At 37.7% G+C, this 16,075-nt stretch overlaps 1 protein-coding gene across 18 annotated transcripts in view; it reads left to right on the forward strand.

Annotated features, from left to right (window-relative positions):
* The window catches only part of SLC8A1 (solute carrier family 8 member A1), a 310,488-nt gene that overhangs the window by 276,711 nt on the left and 17,702 nt on the right, over positions 1 to 16,075 (forward strand). The window contains exon 10 of one of the 18 annotated variants that reach the window (XM_025045203.1): positions 3,679 to 4,512. The exons of the other annotated variants lie outside the window; for them this stretch is intronic. Coding sequence (XP_024900971.1) covers positions 3,679 to 3,764 — 86 coding nt within the window. The 3' untranslated portion in view covers positions 3,765 to 4,512. Of the gene's footprint in view, positions 1 to 3,678; positions 4,513 to 16,075 lie in introns of those variants that run through there. 18 annotated transcript variants of the gene reach the window in all.

Genomic DNA, 16,075 nt, shown 5'->3' on the forward strand with positions numbered 1-16,075 from the left:
GCAAAGAATTAGACTGACTTGATCATTTCCTCTTCTCCCATTCTACTTCAGATAAGTTTGTTGTTCTCATTGCTGGGCTCACAGATAAACTAACTGGTTTTAGCTTTCGTCTCAGAAAAATTACACAAAATCTTCTCTTAATGCAGTGTTAATGAATATGCACAAGGCAGTATAAAAGAACATGACCTTTAGAGTTGAGTAGACCTGAGTCCAAACCTACCTACCCCATTTAAGAGATATATGACAGCCCCAGAGACAAATTGCTTAACTCCTCTCAGCCTTAGATTTTCATGTTCCCATTAGTCAGGTTAAGGAACTATGTCACAGAGTTGTAGTGAAGATTACACGTGACCACCTTTATAAAGTACCAGCATAGGGCCTAGAATATAGTTGACACTCAAAAAATGTTAGATCTCTTTTCCTTTCCACTTCAATGTATTGATAAATGGGTTTAGGCCTTTTGGGGTATTTAGTTCAGCTTGAATAGTTCAATCTTGCAGCAACTGAAAAAAATAGAAAATCAAGATAATTCTCAGACTGTCTACATTATTATCTTATGTTAAAAATTCTGGTGAGGTAGACATCCCTGAATGTGTTCCTGTTTCCTGCAATCTCACTGACTCTGAGTTTTATCCTCTGAACATTGGCATTTCAATTCAGAAAACACTGGTTGAAGAGGAAGTGCCATGGCTACAGTGTGCATACATATTTAATTGGATGATTAACATTTCACATCAACTTAAATGGAAATGAAAACAGAATCACTTTACTTTGAGCCAAGATTTCTCAATGGTTGTGGTGTCAATTCCCCCAAGAGGATCCTAAAGGGCAGGTATATTTTGCCTCCAGATATTCAACTAAGCAGTCAGTTTGTTTTTTGGTTTTCGGGTTGTTTGTCTCGTTGTTTTTTTTTTTTTGCTACTAAGAAAGGTCAGGACTGCTGAATATGTGCTCTCTGATCTATAGTCAATCCAAGAGTCAAAGCCACCTAGGGACATGGCCGGAGGAGCAGCATTAGATGGCCCAAATCATTCAAATGGTTTTCCTACAGACCTTATCTTAACCTCATGCCAGCAAGGAGCAATCTGGATGGTAATAACCGTTCAGCACATTTTCCCAGGAATGGGTAATGCCATTAGAGTGGAAGGAAGCCTACAAAAGCAAAAATTTACAAGGATATAGCGAAACAAAGGAAAGCTAGACACCAGATTTCACAAGATTTGTTCTATAAATGGCACAAAAACTGCCTGTTATCCTAAATTAAAAGCAGTGAGGAATAGACTGTATGCAGCAGGCCCAGAGCATTTTGTAAAACACTGGGAAAGATCCATTATGAAACTTTTTGCATCTTTTATTCTTTCTGCTCAATAGAAGAGTTTGTTGATTCAATACTTGTAAATTTTTTTGTTGGCAGTTACACACTTTGATTTATTTTCTCAAAGGGATGCACTACATGGGCACATAGCATTGAGCGCAAGCCTGGAGGGAACCAATGTATTAACAATGATGTCAATTGACCAGGAGGTAGTCCAGGGAGCATGGGTACTCAGTATGTGTTATGAAGCTCTTCAGTCATAGGATTAGGGTCCCAAATCCCACACCAGCTACCATCACTCAGTCCCACAAAGAGTCACAGTGTAAGAGAAGGGGAGCTAAAAATATTTCATCTTAGTCTCTATCTGGACCATCTTATATACTCTAGGTCAGCCAAAGCAAGGACATTTGGCAGAAACATCATGTGTATAGAGGAGTGAGAGTAAGTGAGTGAGTGTGTGTGTGTTGTTTGGAGAGTTGGTGTTATGTATGAAGTGAATGAATGTAAATTTCTTCTTCTTTTCAGTCTCAAGGTGTATTCCAAAGGGAGCAAGCATCAAGTGTCATGAATCCATTAGGCCTTTTTTGCTCTATGGGGATTAAAGAGAATGTGGGTATCTAAAAAGTGACTTGCAAGTGTTAAGATGATGACTTTCATTTCTCCATTTTCATATTTGAAAATAAGGTAATTAGAATGAAAAATTTTAAGGACCATTATTTTGGTTTTTTCTTTCAAATTCAGGCCTCAGCCTATATTTTAACAACTTTATTGAGGTATAACTTACTTACCACAAAATTAACCCATTTGAAGAATACAGCTCAGTGATTTTTTTAGTAAATTTACTGTGTTATGTCTCCATTACCCTAATCCAATGTTAGAACATTTCGTTATCCCAATAAGATCCTTCTCGGCCACTGACGGGTAATCTCTACTTCCACCTCCAGCCCCAGGCACTCATTAATATACTTTCTGACTCTACAGACGTGTCTTTTCTCAATTTTTCACAAAGACCAATTTTAATATACAAATGTCATAGATTCTCTACATGGTAGTAATTATACTTACTCTAATACATAATGTTAGTGATTTATCATGGGTTCTGTAAGATTTTTAAAGAATTTTTATTTTGTTCATTATAAAATCTCTATAGACATTTGCAAATTACAGTGTGAGACATTATGGAGATTCATCACTTTGTGCATATATGGATTTGTATACCTTTTAAAACAATTCCATTACCCTCCCTCCAACAGTAACCTTGGCTCATATAATAGGAATTGCTTGCAGGGGAAATGTTGTAAAATGGTACTTAGAATTAGCACTATGAATCTTGGGGTAACACCTTGTGTTTAATGATATATAATAAATGTCCTTCGATCAGTTGTTTATAACACAGTACTAAAGAGGCAACTCTCATAAGGTCAGCTTCTTACTCCCATCCATGGCCCCAGCACGTCACCCTCTCCCTACTGGTCATTGGCCCCTGAATCAATACAAATCCATGGAAATCCATAGAAACCATTAGGAGGATAGTAGAGACCAAGGCCCATTGAACAGAGGCCATGGGTATGATCTCTCTGCATAAAGAATGTCACATTGTTACTAAATTCAAAAGAAAAAATGTGGGCTATAAAAAAAAAAGCCTAACTTAATTGCCATGCCATGGGCACCACATGAACAACAAAAGGAATTTATGGCCCATTGGTATTTTTAGAAGAGAAGGCAAATAAAAATGCTAACTCAATTTACAAGGCAAATTTTACATGTGACTATAAAGGAATTTTAATATCTGTTGGGGATAGTGCATATTATAGATATGAAATCATGGTGCTTGGCATTTATGCATGATGCCAGCTGGAATGCCGTCATTATTCCTCGGCACACAGACCTCACATCCTGCCTTTTCCTAGGAATGAAGCATAAGTTATATATTTCTTGTTTATACTCTGCTTTATTCCAGAACAGGATTTAAAGCTATAAAATGCCTTAACACTATTCAGCCACCTTTTCTGGCATGTGATCCAGAAATGCTAAATCTATCGGTGACTACATTTGATTACGTCTTTTAGCTCAGCACATATAAATCCTATATTCCGTGCACGAGGAGAAAATAGCTTGTTTTGGTTCTATTATTTACAATCAGGAAATTATATGTTTTATTTGCTCCTCCCCTACCCACCCTCTGGAGCCCAGGGGGCTTTTTGGCGTGGTCCTCCATCAACTTCAAGCTATTATTAGGTTATCACTGTAAAACATTGTGGTTTGAGACAAGTCAGACTTGCTTTCATTCTGAATTAAAACGACCCCCTCTTGGGTCCGCAAATGGTCCCAGCAGAGGACTAATTATATCTTTTCATTCCTAGGTTACAGCTGCAAACCAACAAATAACCATAAATGTGCAAAAGGATCACAAAAATGTCCTTCTCTGAACAATTCTATGTGTAGTTGATGCTTCCGATGGCTGAAACATGACAAACCAAAACCTCTAAACTCGCTCACTTTGTCAATCTAGAGGACATCAGTGCTTAGTGTGAGGCTGCATGAGAAGTTATCCCAAGTGTGGCCCGCCCTCTAATCTGTGCTTTCAGAGTTTCACTGTGAGAAAGAAAAGGGACAACCTGACACCAGTGACTTCTGCTGTGTCAAGTGTTCTCGTTCTGAGAGAAAGGATTAAGCCCTGTCTTGTACAACTGCTACTCCTGAGTCAAGTCTATAGTGGAATATTAGTGTCAAGTAATGTTCAGGGAAAAAACACTGTTCTGATAGATGATGCCAACCTCTAAGGAGGAAGCCCAAACGGAGGCCCTGAGGCAATGTGGGTTTCTTGATCATCAAATATTCAACTGATCTTCCCTCTACACTAATCATTAGGCACTTAAAAGGAGATTAATACCTTTTTTTTTTTGAAAGTGAAAACAAAGGAAACAATATGATACAATGACAAGGCATAGGCTTAAGAGCCATTCTGCATTTTTCATTCAGACATTCTGCAAACATTTCATGAGCAGCTACTATGTACTAGGCCTTGTTCTACCTGGTGGAGATGGAGGAATAAATATAACAGACATTTTACGTACAATCCCATGAAGTTCACCCTCCAGTAGGAGGAGATAGGTATTTAACAAAAATAGGACAAAATTTCAGATAGCAACGAGGTTGAACATTGTTTAATAAAACAGGATCATAAAATCATGGAATAGAGTGTGTCTATGTGGAGTGTGTCTATTTTAATAGGGTGGCATGACTACTTATACCACTAATCTTTGGCAAATTATCTAATTACTCAACCTCCGGTTCTTCCCCTGCAGACTTACCCAGGCAATTCTAGTCTTAGAAAGTATGAAAAAGTGTTACTCTTTCTTAGACTCCACTTCAAATAATAATACCTTTGAGTAACTGCAGGTCCTTAAATAATGTCCTTTCATTCGATGTCATTTCATTATAATGAAATGCCTTAGGAACTTAACTCATATTTATATCAATTAGCCTATGGTAAGATTGGTTTCATAATATGTTGTTTTACCAAATTTCTTAGAATCCATCGATGATGTTAAGCAAGGACTTACTGTATTTGATGTTTTCCTTCTCTGGCAGGTGAGACTCTCATATTGCTCCCTGCCATATCTTTTCTTACCAGTTGGTACCCAAGTGCCCTGAGTTTTCCTCCCTTGCACCTCTTCTCCTCCCAATCTAAATATTCTGGGTTAATTATGATTTTGGAATATTCAACAGATGACTCACATTAAAGCATCAGTGATTAATGATGATATCATAAGGGCAGAGCATTTGCATTTAACACAAAAAGTGTTTCAACAGTAACCACATTTGCATACCTTCATTGTTTAAAAATACCTTTGTATAATTTATCTCTTTGATAGCCAGCAACTCTGAGAGTTAAACAATCTAGAAGTGTTATCAGATTCAGATCATGGGATAATGTCTGGCAAGAACAGAATTTAATGAGGAACCCTGAAAACGAGCCTATAGCATAAGGATCTGAGTGCTAGGAATCACAGACTGTGGATAATAATCCCACCCCCTGCACTCACATTCCATTTGACCCGCAGGGAGCTTCACTTTCCTCCCCTGAAAAAAATGGGGCTGATAGTACTGTTTATCTCAGAATTGTCAGGAACAGCAAATAACATAACATATATGGCAATGCTCTGAAAATTGTAAGATATAAAAATAAGAGATACTCATCTAAAGACATTTAGTATCTACTAAGAGCTGTGCTAGGTGCCTGGGAGAGAGACAAGGACAAAACTTGACATTATTGCTCAGCCTCATCACATATTCTTAGCAGTTTAGATAGAGTCCGACATCTTATTTTCTGATCTTCGCGTTACAAATTATATCTCTAGTAAGAGCCCAAGTACAAATGATGAAGGACTTGGGTATTACATCCCTTCCAAGACATCTCAAGGGCATAAATGTCTTAACAAGTTTGTAAAAAGTATTTGTCAGGTCAAATGAATACATGAAGCAATTTTGTGGGTTGAAGTCAATAAAACATACTGTTAATAAATGAAATATAATGTTGTTTTATTATGAAATACAAAATGAAGGGGGGATTTTGGTCCTGCTTTACAGTTTACCAGTGCTTATCAGGAAAGATTGGAAGAAAATTGCCAATTGGAAGACATACACACATTTTCCCTCACAGCCACTCCTGGGCAAACTTTTATAGTGGGCGAAGTTTGTTTTTTAAGATTCTTCTTCTTTATGGCCTCAGGCACCTTCCTGACTCTGGACTCTAGGCCAGCCCATGATGGCTGGGAAATGTCCTTTTCATCTCTCCCCCTTCACACCATTTGAAACATACCTGCTCTGTATGTAGCATGTATGATGCCTTCCATCCAGGGATCCAATTACCATAGATGTGATTACTGAAAGGACCAGAAAAGGCTAAAAATCAACCTTCCATCCCTTCTCAGATAGACCCTGTTATTTACATAAGACTCTTTTTTAAATGTGTATTTATCAGCCTTTTAATAACATCAGTCATAAATTATATATTCTCTTTGTAAATAAAACTCACTTTATAATAAGAGTAAAAAAAATCATGAAATCCCACCATCCATTTGCATTCTTGAATCTATCTTTCAAATTTTATAATCCCAGGACATTTAAATATTGTACAAAATGTGTCTATATAAAGATATATCAAATATTTACCACACACTTTTTAACGGACTCATACTAGGTGAAATTATATATACTGCTTTTTCACTTAGCAGTGTCATGAAAATTTTGCTTTGTTGGTGTCCCTTACCTCATGATTTAACAGTTGCACAATGTTATATGAAGTTACAATTTGTTTTACCAAAAAAATGGACCATTTGTTTCTAATTTTTCTCTAAAACTCTTTCCTGACCATTTCCATACATAAACTTTCACACTGGTACAATTACTTCTAACTCTCCAGAAGCAGAATTGCTAGACCAAAGATTTTGTGGATCTTGAAGTTGTATGCAGTGACATTTTCTATTTATTGAGTTGCCTCCATATGCCTACTTTTAATAGTGTTCACATTTTCCTAAACTTATAATGCACAAAGCAATACCTTCAAAAAGAAAATGTGTATGTGGAGTAAATAACTGGGTAAATATCCACAAGTCAAAGCACATGTTAGGTGTCTTCATTGTATTGTCTATATTCATAGTCTTAGAATCATTCCACTAGAGTCCTTTGTAGCTCATTAAGGCTACCTGGAGGTGAGAGTGAGTGTTTTATTTTTATTCCAGGTTTTCTATCAGATCCTTCTCAGCTAGCTCTAGCTCAAGCGAGACTTGGGGCACCACTAACTTTTTCATTTCTAATGTAGGGCTTGAGCAAAGGAGGGAGAAGATTCAGATAGGAGATGGACATTCCAGGAATAGAACAAAGCATAGAAGAACGAACTAGGCTTCAAATGAAGGAGGATTAAGAGAAAGAGGTAGATTATTGGGAAGGACACCATTTTGTGCAGGGCAGCCCTGGACTGTTTTTGAGGCAAAAATTGGATTTCAGTTGTATCTGACATCAAACCACCAGGCTTGGGAAAATGACAACTCAGCTATTCATTTTAGCCCCACATCTGCCGTGTTTTTTCTTTTCAAAATTAGGAAAGTGTTGCTTGTCTATAAATCTTACCAATTTTTCATCCTCATGGACTTTATTACTAAAATAAATTTTTATTATAAAAGTAATAGAATTATGGCTCAAAATTGAAAATATTAAAAAAAAAAAGATGTCATTTTCAAAGTAAGTACATTCAAGTCTATTTGTATGTCCTATGAAGATGGTGTAAATATAATGCCAGGAGAAGCCAGGAACTTAATAAATAAAAAAAATTACTTTATCAGTCAATGATCTCTACTATTGTTCTAAAAGAATGAGGGGTCTTCCATGAAAATAGTCCTTTCTTAATGTTTCTGATTCATACAAATATAATATTTGGCTAAAGGAGTCAGATTGATGTTTCTATAAAGAACAATTTATTTCTTTTCTTTTAAATGATCAGCTGTTTTAACATTGTGTGGTTATTGTCAGAGTTGAACATGCTGAAGTTTCTGGATATTTTCTTCGAATGCTTTGTCATTTTGAAATTTAAGATGTCAGTTATCAAGTCCTTGTCGACATCCCTTGGTCTTGTGCATCAAGTTACAGCCAACACCCCCATGGATTTGTGGTTAGGAATGTGATCTCCAGCTAGGATCACCCTCCTCTGGTCTGAATCACAGTTTCACCTCTTACTAGCTGTAATTGTGGGCAAATTTCTTAAACACTAGTCCCTCCTTATCTAGTTTTGCTCTCCACGGTTTTGCTTACCTATGGTCAACCGCAGTCCAAAAATATTAAAAGGAACATTCCAGAACCAAACAATTCATAAGTTTTAAAGTGCATGCCATTCTGAGTATTGTGATGAAATCTCATGCCATCCTGCTCCATCGGACCCAGGATATGAATCATCCCTTTGTCCTGTGTATCCACACTATATATGCTACCCACTTGTTAGTCACTTAGTAGCCATCTTGGTTATCAGATCAGCTGTCATTGTATCACAGTGCTTGAGTTCAAGTAACTCTTATTTACTTAATAATGGCCCCAAAGCTATTCACATAACTTTCATTACAGTATATTGTTATAATTGTTCTATTTTATTACTTATTATTAATCTCTTACTGTACCTAATTTATAAATTATTAAACTTTATCATAGATATGAATAGGAAAAAAAAATAGTATCTATAGGAATCAGTATTATCCATGGTTTCAGGCATCCACTGGAGGTCTTGGAATGTTTCCCCTGCACAGAAAAGATAATTACTGTAGTCTGGGATTCGGTTTTGTCTTCTATAAAATGAAGATAATAATAATACCTACCTCATATGGTTGTTTTGTGGATTAAATGAGAATCCATATAGAGTGCCTCACTTAAGAAGCCTCATAAATGTTAGCTGTTGTTGTCCTTATCACCATTATCATTTCTGGATATCAAGGACAAACATTCTTTCATAATTAACCTAGCTGAAGGAAACCATAATGAAAGATTTTAATATCATTAACATTTCCTTTATCATCATAACAAAGAGTTCTGAAATATAATAATTGGTAACATTGATCCTGCACTTACTAATTTCTAGACACCATGATAAGCTTTTTTGTATTGCTTCTTTTAATCATCTTTATAGCCACATAAATGAGGACTTTATTTTCCCTATTTTGCAGATGAGATGTCAGAGGCTTAGAGAAGGGTAGTTATCCAGAGGTTACACAGCCAGTACATGGCAAATGGGACGAGTCAGGTTTTACTCCATAGCTTAGTCTCCTTACTGCCATAACTAGATACATTGTGCAGGCCACAGTAATTGGGACTGGCATTCTTCAGTAACAATAGTGGTTACCCACAGAGTAACATAGACTCAGGCTTCCAAAGCAGCCGGCGTTAATCCAGGTCTCAAGGACAACCATGTCAGAACACTGATTCTTTGTTCCACACCCACCTGGTAGGGTTAGGTCTCTTTTCAGACCAAGAGTGGAAGGGGGAATGAATGGCCAAGAAATTGAATAGAATAAGCCCCATCTCAGATAAATCGTCCGAGTTCTTTGAAAGGCTCAAAATGTTTTCGTTGACCTCAAAGAATTAGAACCAGGGATTTTTTTTGACAGTTTTAGCAAACCCTATGAGGTTTGGGAGGTAGAACAAGGAAGGAAAGCTTTGGTTCCTTTCTTGAGCATTTATGAACATCGTACTGAAAAATAATCCCATTCTGAGTGTGTTTAAGAAAGGACTATTATCATTTTCTTCTGAGAACATCTATCAAAGTTGGGAAGGCAGATCAAATTGCACTATTGGTTTGTGCTCATTCTCTTTTAGCCTTGTGTTCTCTGAAAAACAAACCCTGATTATTTTCCTCTTTTAATTAGAATTAATCTTTCTTTGAATTTAAAATATACCAGGATTACAGATACATAATAGGAAAATTACGTCCCAGGGGAAACCCTGCAAAGTGTTATTCAAATTACATCAAAATGAACAATAATTTGTTATTTGATAACAAGAATATTGTTTTTCGTTGTTGTCGATTTATGTATCAGAGATATTCCATGAATTATCTCTGCTAATCTGAGGAAGGTGCATTGTCTTTACACAGATAATGAAATGAGGGCTATGAGTAGTTGGTCAGTCGCTGGATCTCAATCTGGTTGGGGGAGCTTTAAAAAATACCAGTGCTCAGGCCATATCCCAAATCAATGAAGCAGAAACGTGGGGTGGGGCTAGCGAGTTGGTATTTTTCAAAAGTTGCCCTGGTGATTCTGATTTGCAACTGCAGATGAAAATGAGAAGCAGGTGTCCTGATCTGCCAACATGAGTCCTCTTAAGCTTTTCACTTAACGCTGTTTTCCTATTTTCTAAAACTATCTCCATTTCTTTTTTACTCGCTACAGGGATAGAAATTTTAAATGTTTTTCCCTTTTTCAGTTTTTACAACCTCTCTCCTAACTGGTCATTAATCAATCAAATATCTGTAATTCCCTGATCTCTTAAACTTTATTTGGAAGCCAAATAAAGACTCTTTTCATATAAACCAGTCAAGTGAATGAGTGAGTGAGTGAGTGAATGACTCTGTGTGTGTGTGTGTGTGTGTGAGAGAGAGAGAGAGAGAGAGAGAGAGAGAAACAGAGAGAGAGAGAGAGACAGAGAGAGAGACAGAGACAGAGAAAGAGAGAGGTTTTCGTATTTACTTGGGTAGATAAGTATCACAACTAAAGATAATACTTGTTTAAGGTCCTCAGTGACAGAAGAATTAGTATGGAAACATACAATATTCCCATTTGAATTCTAGAAGAGGAAAACAAGAAGTGCAAGGAAGGAAGAATAGAGAGAGAGGAATGATATGCATTTTTAAGCAACAATGCCTGCCTTCCAGCCCAGATTTAGAGCCTTAAACCAGAAGATCTCTAACATCTTTTTATGACTTAGGGTACATAGAATTTTCAAAATAAAGAATCTCTTTGGTTTAATTTTATACACTATTATATTTTTAAACTCAGAGAACCATAAAGTTAGTACATCTTTAAAAGGGTATTATAACTCCCCAAAAGTTTAGAATCCATACAAGTCAGAATTCTTTACTACTTATGGATTCTCTTGGGATCCTGCTCTGTTGTCTTACAAAAATAGCTAATAATATTGAGCACTCATTAAGTGCCAGGCCTTATTCTAAGTGCTGTTCATGTTAACGCATTTCCTCCAAAACCTATTAAATTGGTATGCTTCTTACCTGACAAGTGAAAGAGCCAGAATTCAACTAATTTAACTAAATTTTCCTCCTCCCTTGGCCTTTCATAGTAGCTATACTGAACAGGGTTTAAAAAAATAAGAACATAGCATAACTTGAGAGTGGGAAGACTTTGAACTTAAGCAGTCCCGGCCCTTACACCAAGCCCATCCAGGTTGTATTATAAGCAAATGACCACTACATATGAGGGCATCACTGTCTCTGAAGAAATCAGCTGCTCCTTACTTCTCCCAAAGTAGCTGCTCCCTAAAACTCAAAGATCTATCCCTCCCAACAAGGCCCCCCAAACTGTGGATATCTGAAGCAATAGCCTCCATTACCATGCCTTAAAGCTATGGTTTTCAAACCTTGGTATAAAAAAGAGTAACCTAAAGCACTTGTTTAAAAGTACATTCCTGGGTCTTTTTCCTCAAAGTCTGATTAAGTGAGTTGAGAGTGGAGCCCTAAATCTATTTTTTTTAACTAGGTTCTCCCAGTATTCCAGTGCCAGTGGTATGCAAACTTGATTGACATTACTGCCACCATTTTCCCCATGGCTTCACTCATACAAATAGTCAATATGATTTCAAGTAAATAATTTTGCCAACACTTCTCACCTGTTTCTAAAAAGTAAATGGCTCCATACTGTGTGATTTCATTTCATGAATATTGCCACAATTTTATCAATGGCAATAACTTCAGGTCCAGAGATCTTCTTTCCTAGGATCTTCAAATTTAGGTCATTTTTCATTTAGGTAGTTTTTTTCTTTAAAAGGAGAAGATATTTATTATCATTAGTCAATTCTAATGAAGCAAGGTGGTCATGTAAAAACCCCTACAAAAAAGGAAAATCACACCAAAATCATATCTTTGAATTTAGTCTTTTGATGCATCCTAAGCACCACCCAAAAGTAAAATTATGAAGAGTTTGAGATATTCTAAATACCTCATTTTGGATACAGAAACCAGAACCTAAACAAGTGAAGTGTCTCGCCCAAGAGCCCAGAGTATCTCCTTGATGAGGCTTCTCTCTCTACTACACCATGAAGCATGGTACCCCTAGTCTGTCTCTTATATTGTCAGTAATTCACAGATGCTAAGAGGATGCAAGCACGCCTCCATGAGCAGGCTGGACTTCAGTTAAAATCACTGTCAGTGTTGATTTTTTAGCACAAACCACTTGAGAGCTGAACAGCTGGCCCCAAAGTATGCTAAGAGTCAAGAACAAGATAAATCATCTGGGGTGAAACCTTTGCTCTAGATAATACATAAACCCTGTGTGTGACCTGCAGGACTGAGAGAAAAATCCTTTTTACAGAAAAGATGATTAAGGCTTAATCTATAAGTAGCTATGAAGTTTGAGGAATGCAAGTAAAAAACAATTTCTGCAGGAAAGGGGAGTGTGTTGACCTGTTCTTACATATTAACCAGATGATTTGGCCAAGGTTATATATAGTGAACTTGAGACAGGTCTACAGAGAACAATTATGTCGTGACTCTGTGATGTGTTGTTTAATCCCAGCCATACTCCCTCCCAAACAAAACTTCTTTGTTATTGATTTACACTCATGGGTACCAAGAAGGCAGAACCAAAAAGTCTAAGACTACACAACTAATCTAAAATTTATTAGAATTCAAGGTGGGAGTTAAAAGTAAAATTCCTATTAGAAACCTGGCGCTGTGTGTGTGTGTGTGTGTGTGTGTGTGTGTGTGTGTGTGTGTATTATCTATATAAAAACGACATGACTTAGTTTGTACCAATCACATTGGAAATCTGATTTATACATGTATGTATTTAATGGGAAAAGTCCTGATTATGATACAGCTCTTCTGAGACCAGGGCAGTATTGATTTCTTGGATTTCACTTTGGAGGATGGCATTTGAATCGCTTTTGCCTTGTATAGCTATAATAAGCAGGTTTTGGGCTTAGCGTTCCAGGTAGGGCTTGGTGGCGCCTCGCATATGGTACGTGATGGGTTACTCTATGCACTAAGCAGCAAAGCAGGGATAGAAGGTAATTTGGTGAGATTCCATCACATTTCATTTGGAAAACAGTGTTGTCTCTGTTGGAGCTAAGGTTAATGGTTTGGATTTGCATGTGTTTCTACAATTTGTTTTTACATAGCTTTTGAACTGAAAACAAACAAAAGGCCTAATGTATGACCAAGGTAAATAAAACCTACCAGACTCATAGAGGCCCAAAATATGTTTCATTTATATGACAAGCTAGTCAGTTTGGCTATTAATTTTTACAGAATCCAGAGAAAGGCATTTGTAAACAAGAACTTATTACAAGAATTCTCACATGATATTCACAATAAGCTATTGAAACATGCCTTGAAGGAAAAGAAATTGCTGCAGACCCAGGTGTGTCCTCCGTTCCAGGCAACAGGGCTGGTTTGGGTGTTCAGGGTCTTGAACCCAGGAATCTTTGATTTGATTCCTCATTCCTTTCTGGCACTGTGTTGGAGTATCACACAGGAAACCAGGGTTTCTGAGTGGAGAGGGGACACCCAGTAAGTCCAGTGTGCCATGTACCACACCAGGGGAGATAAGCAGGTGTGTGCTGTGGAACAGCACCAGGTCACCTGCCCCTGCAGTATGGGAAGGGAATGCCTCCGCCCCGATGGCCTTGTCTAAGGTGGCCATCTGTTTACCACCAACTGGTGCCAGCAGCCAAGTCAGCACAGGATACATCTCAAGTGTCCCCTGCAATGGCTGAGATGTAACCTGCTTTCTCCTGCCTTGGACTTTGTTCCTTTACTCTTCTTGCTCAGCTGCCTGTCCTTGAAAAAGAAAAGCAAAAAGACTTCATTTTTTGAGGCTGCTGCAGCAGCTCCTGATAACTCTTAATAATGAAGTGCAGAAGGCCATTAACATTCATCCTGCTTGGCTTTTACTCACCAGCCTCTGTGATAGCCCCGATTGGGCTGCCATGTGTGATCTGAACGAATAAAGCAGCACAGACCCAGGAGTGTGAGTCAGCAAGCGGCCTGCACGGTCCTCAGTCTTTGCTCCCTCTGACAGGAAAAAAAAAAAGAACCTGTTTCAAAGTCCCTGAGTGAAATGAACGAAGAGTAAAGCAAAACTTTACCCTTCCTGGGAGGGGCCGTGTGGTGTGGACTGAGAATGGACTCTAAAATCAAAGAGATTTGGTTTAAAAATCCTTGTTCTGGTGCTGATACCCAGTCTAAAGTCATTTCCCAAACTGTAAATAAGGAATAACGATATCTATTCCATACAACTAAGAAGGTTAAATGAGAATATACATGTAACAATGTAGCACAGAATAAGCAATGTTTGGCTCTTTAATAAAATAGTAACTAAATCTGCTTTCCATCACAGAAGTCAGAGTCCATGACATGAGCTCTCAAGGTTAACCAATTCCCTGTCAGAAAGAATGTGATACTGAACATCAGTAACCTCTAAACAACCTAAATTACCTTTTCACTCATTGTAAAGCACAAGAATCTACAAGCTGATATAAACTTGCATGCTCTATGTATTGTCCCCATTGGAGATTTACCAAAGAAGAATGGAGGCAATAGAATAGCCACAGAGGGGAGGAAGTAGTCCAGATATCATATAACTACATGCATGCTCAGAGGACACCACAGCACATGACATGACACCTTGTAGTAATATCATTCTTGCCATTACAGGCTTTGCAAATGTAAGTTCAAGTTGACAGTTACTAACATCTACTATAAACCTTCTGTGCAAGATATTTGGCAAAGATAGCTGAAAGGACTTTGATATCAGTAACTAGGCAACTGTATAGAAAAGAAATTGAATATCCTGCAAGTTTTGTTTGCATGGTTAATAAAAGGAGCTATTCCAGATCCTGCCTCGACTTTTAATAAACTGATCTAGCTGGCTCTATTCATATTGTCTTTCCAAAACAACAAAAAGAGCTACTCTTACTTTGTACCAAGAAACATAAAACATTTTATATATATATATCATTTCAACTTAACAACAGCACTCTGAAGTGAGTGTCACTACCCCGTTTCACAGATAAGAAAACGGAGGCCTAGGGAAGTAATCAGCCTGGGGTCACACATTCAGTTGTGAAAGCAGGATTTGAAAACCTCTAGGTCATAAGTGTTCTAAACCCATGCTCTACTCATCAGGAAGTATAAGTCACTTTGTCCTATTCCCTGTATGGACCATGACTTTTCTATCTTCAGAAAAAAGATGCATTCAGGATTATTAGCGAACAACAGGCTCTGAGAATGGTCATTGGTACACATGGCATAGTGAAAGGTAAGATGACACAACAAACAAGCATTTGCCTTGAAGGCAGGAGACCCAAGCTCAAGCCTTGCCATGGTTCCTTCCTTGTCATGTGATGTTATACCCATTACTTATCTCTAAGCCTTGCATCCTCACCTATAAAGCTTCCTCCCCTCACAATTATCACAGTCAATGCAGTAATATAGGTGAGTTTGCTTTCCTACTCATAAGTCTCTAGGCAAATGCCTGCTGTTACTATAGTTCAATTATAGTGTCACTATTGACTTGCTCTTCAGTCTTTGGAAATATCTCCTGACACCTTAACTTTCTCATCTATAAACGACAGCCGATGATACAGCATCTTTCAGTAATACCCGCCAGCAGCCATTCTCAAATCTTAGCAAACTAAAATCCTTTGGCGTGTTGGTAAGCCAGATTCCCAGTGGTTATGATCCAGCACAGTTGGATGGAGCCTTGTAATATTTACTTTAAGAAGGACCCCACATAATTTTGATGTAGATGGACCATGATCACTCTCAAAAATGCTGCTCTGTGAGTTCAGTATTACAAAGTACTGTGGTATCTGTGGGTAAAGAACTAGACTAGATCGCCTGTAACACAGCCAGAACTGAGCCCTTGAATCCTGACACCTATAGATCCTGTTGTTCTGACCATACCACTGGGACTCAAGAGAACATCAATGCCTTGTCATGGCCACTGGGTAACCATGGGAGCGGGGTGATTTTAGAGTAAGCTT

The sequence above is a fragment of the Pteropus alecto genome, unplaced genomic scaffold (assembly GCF_000325575.1).
Source record: "Pteropus alecto unplaced genomic scaffold, ASM32557v1 scaffold131, whole genome shotgun sequence".
NCBI classification, from domain to species: Eukaryota; Metazoa; Chordata; class Mammalia; order Chiroptera; family Pteropodidae; genus Pteropus; species Pteropus alecto.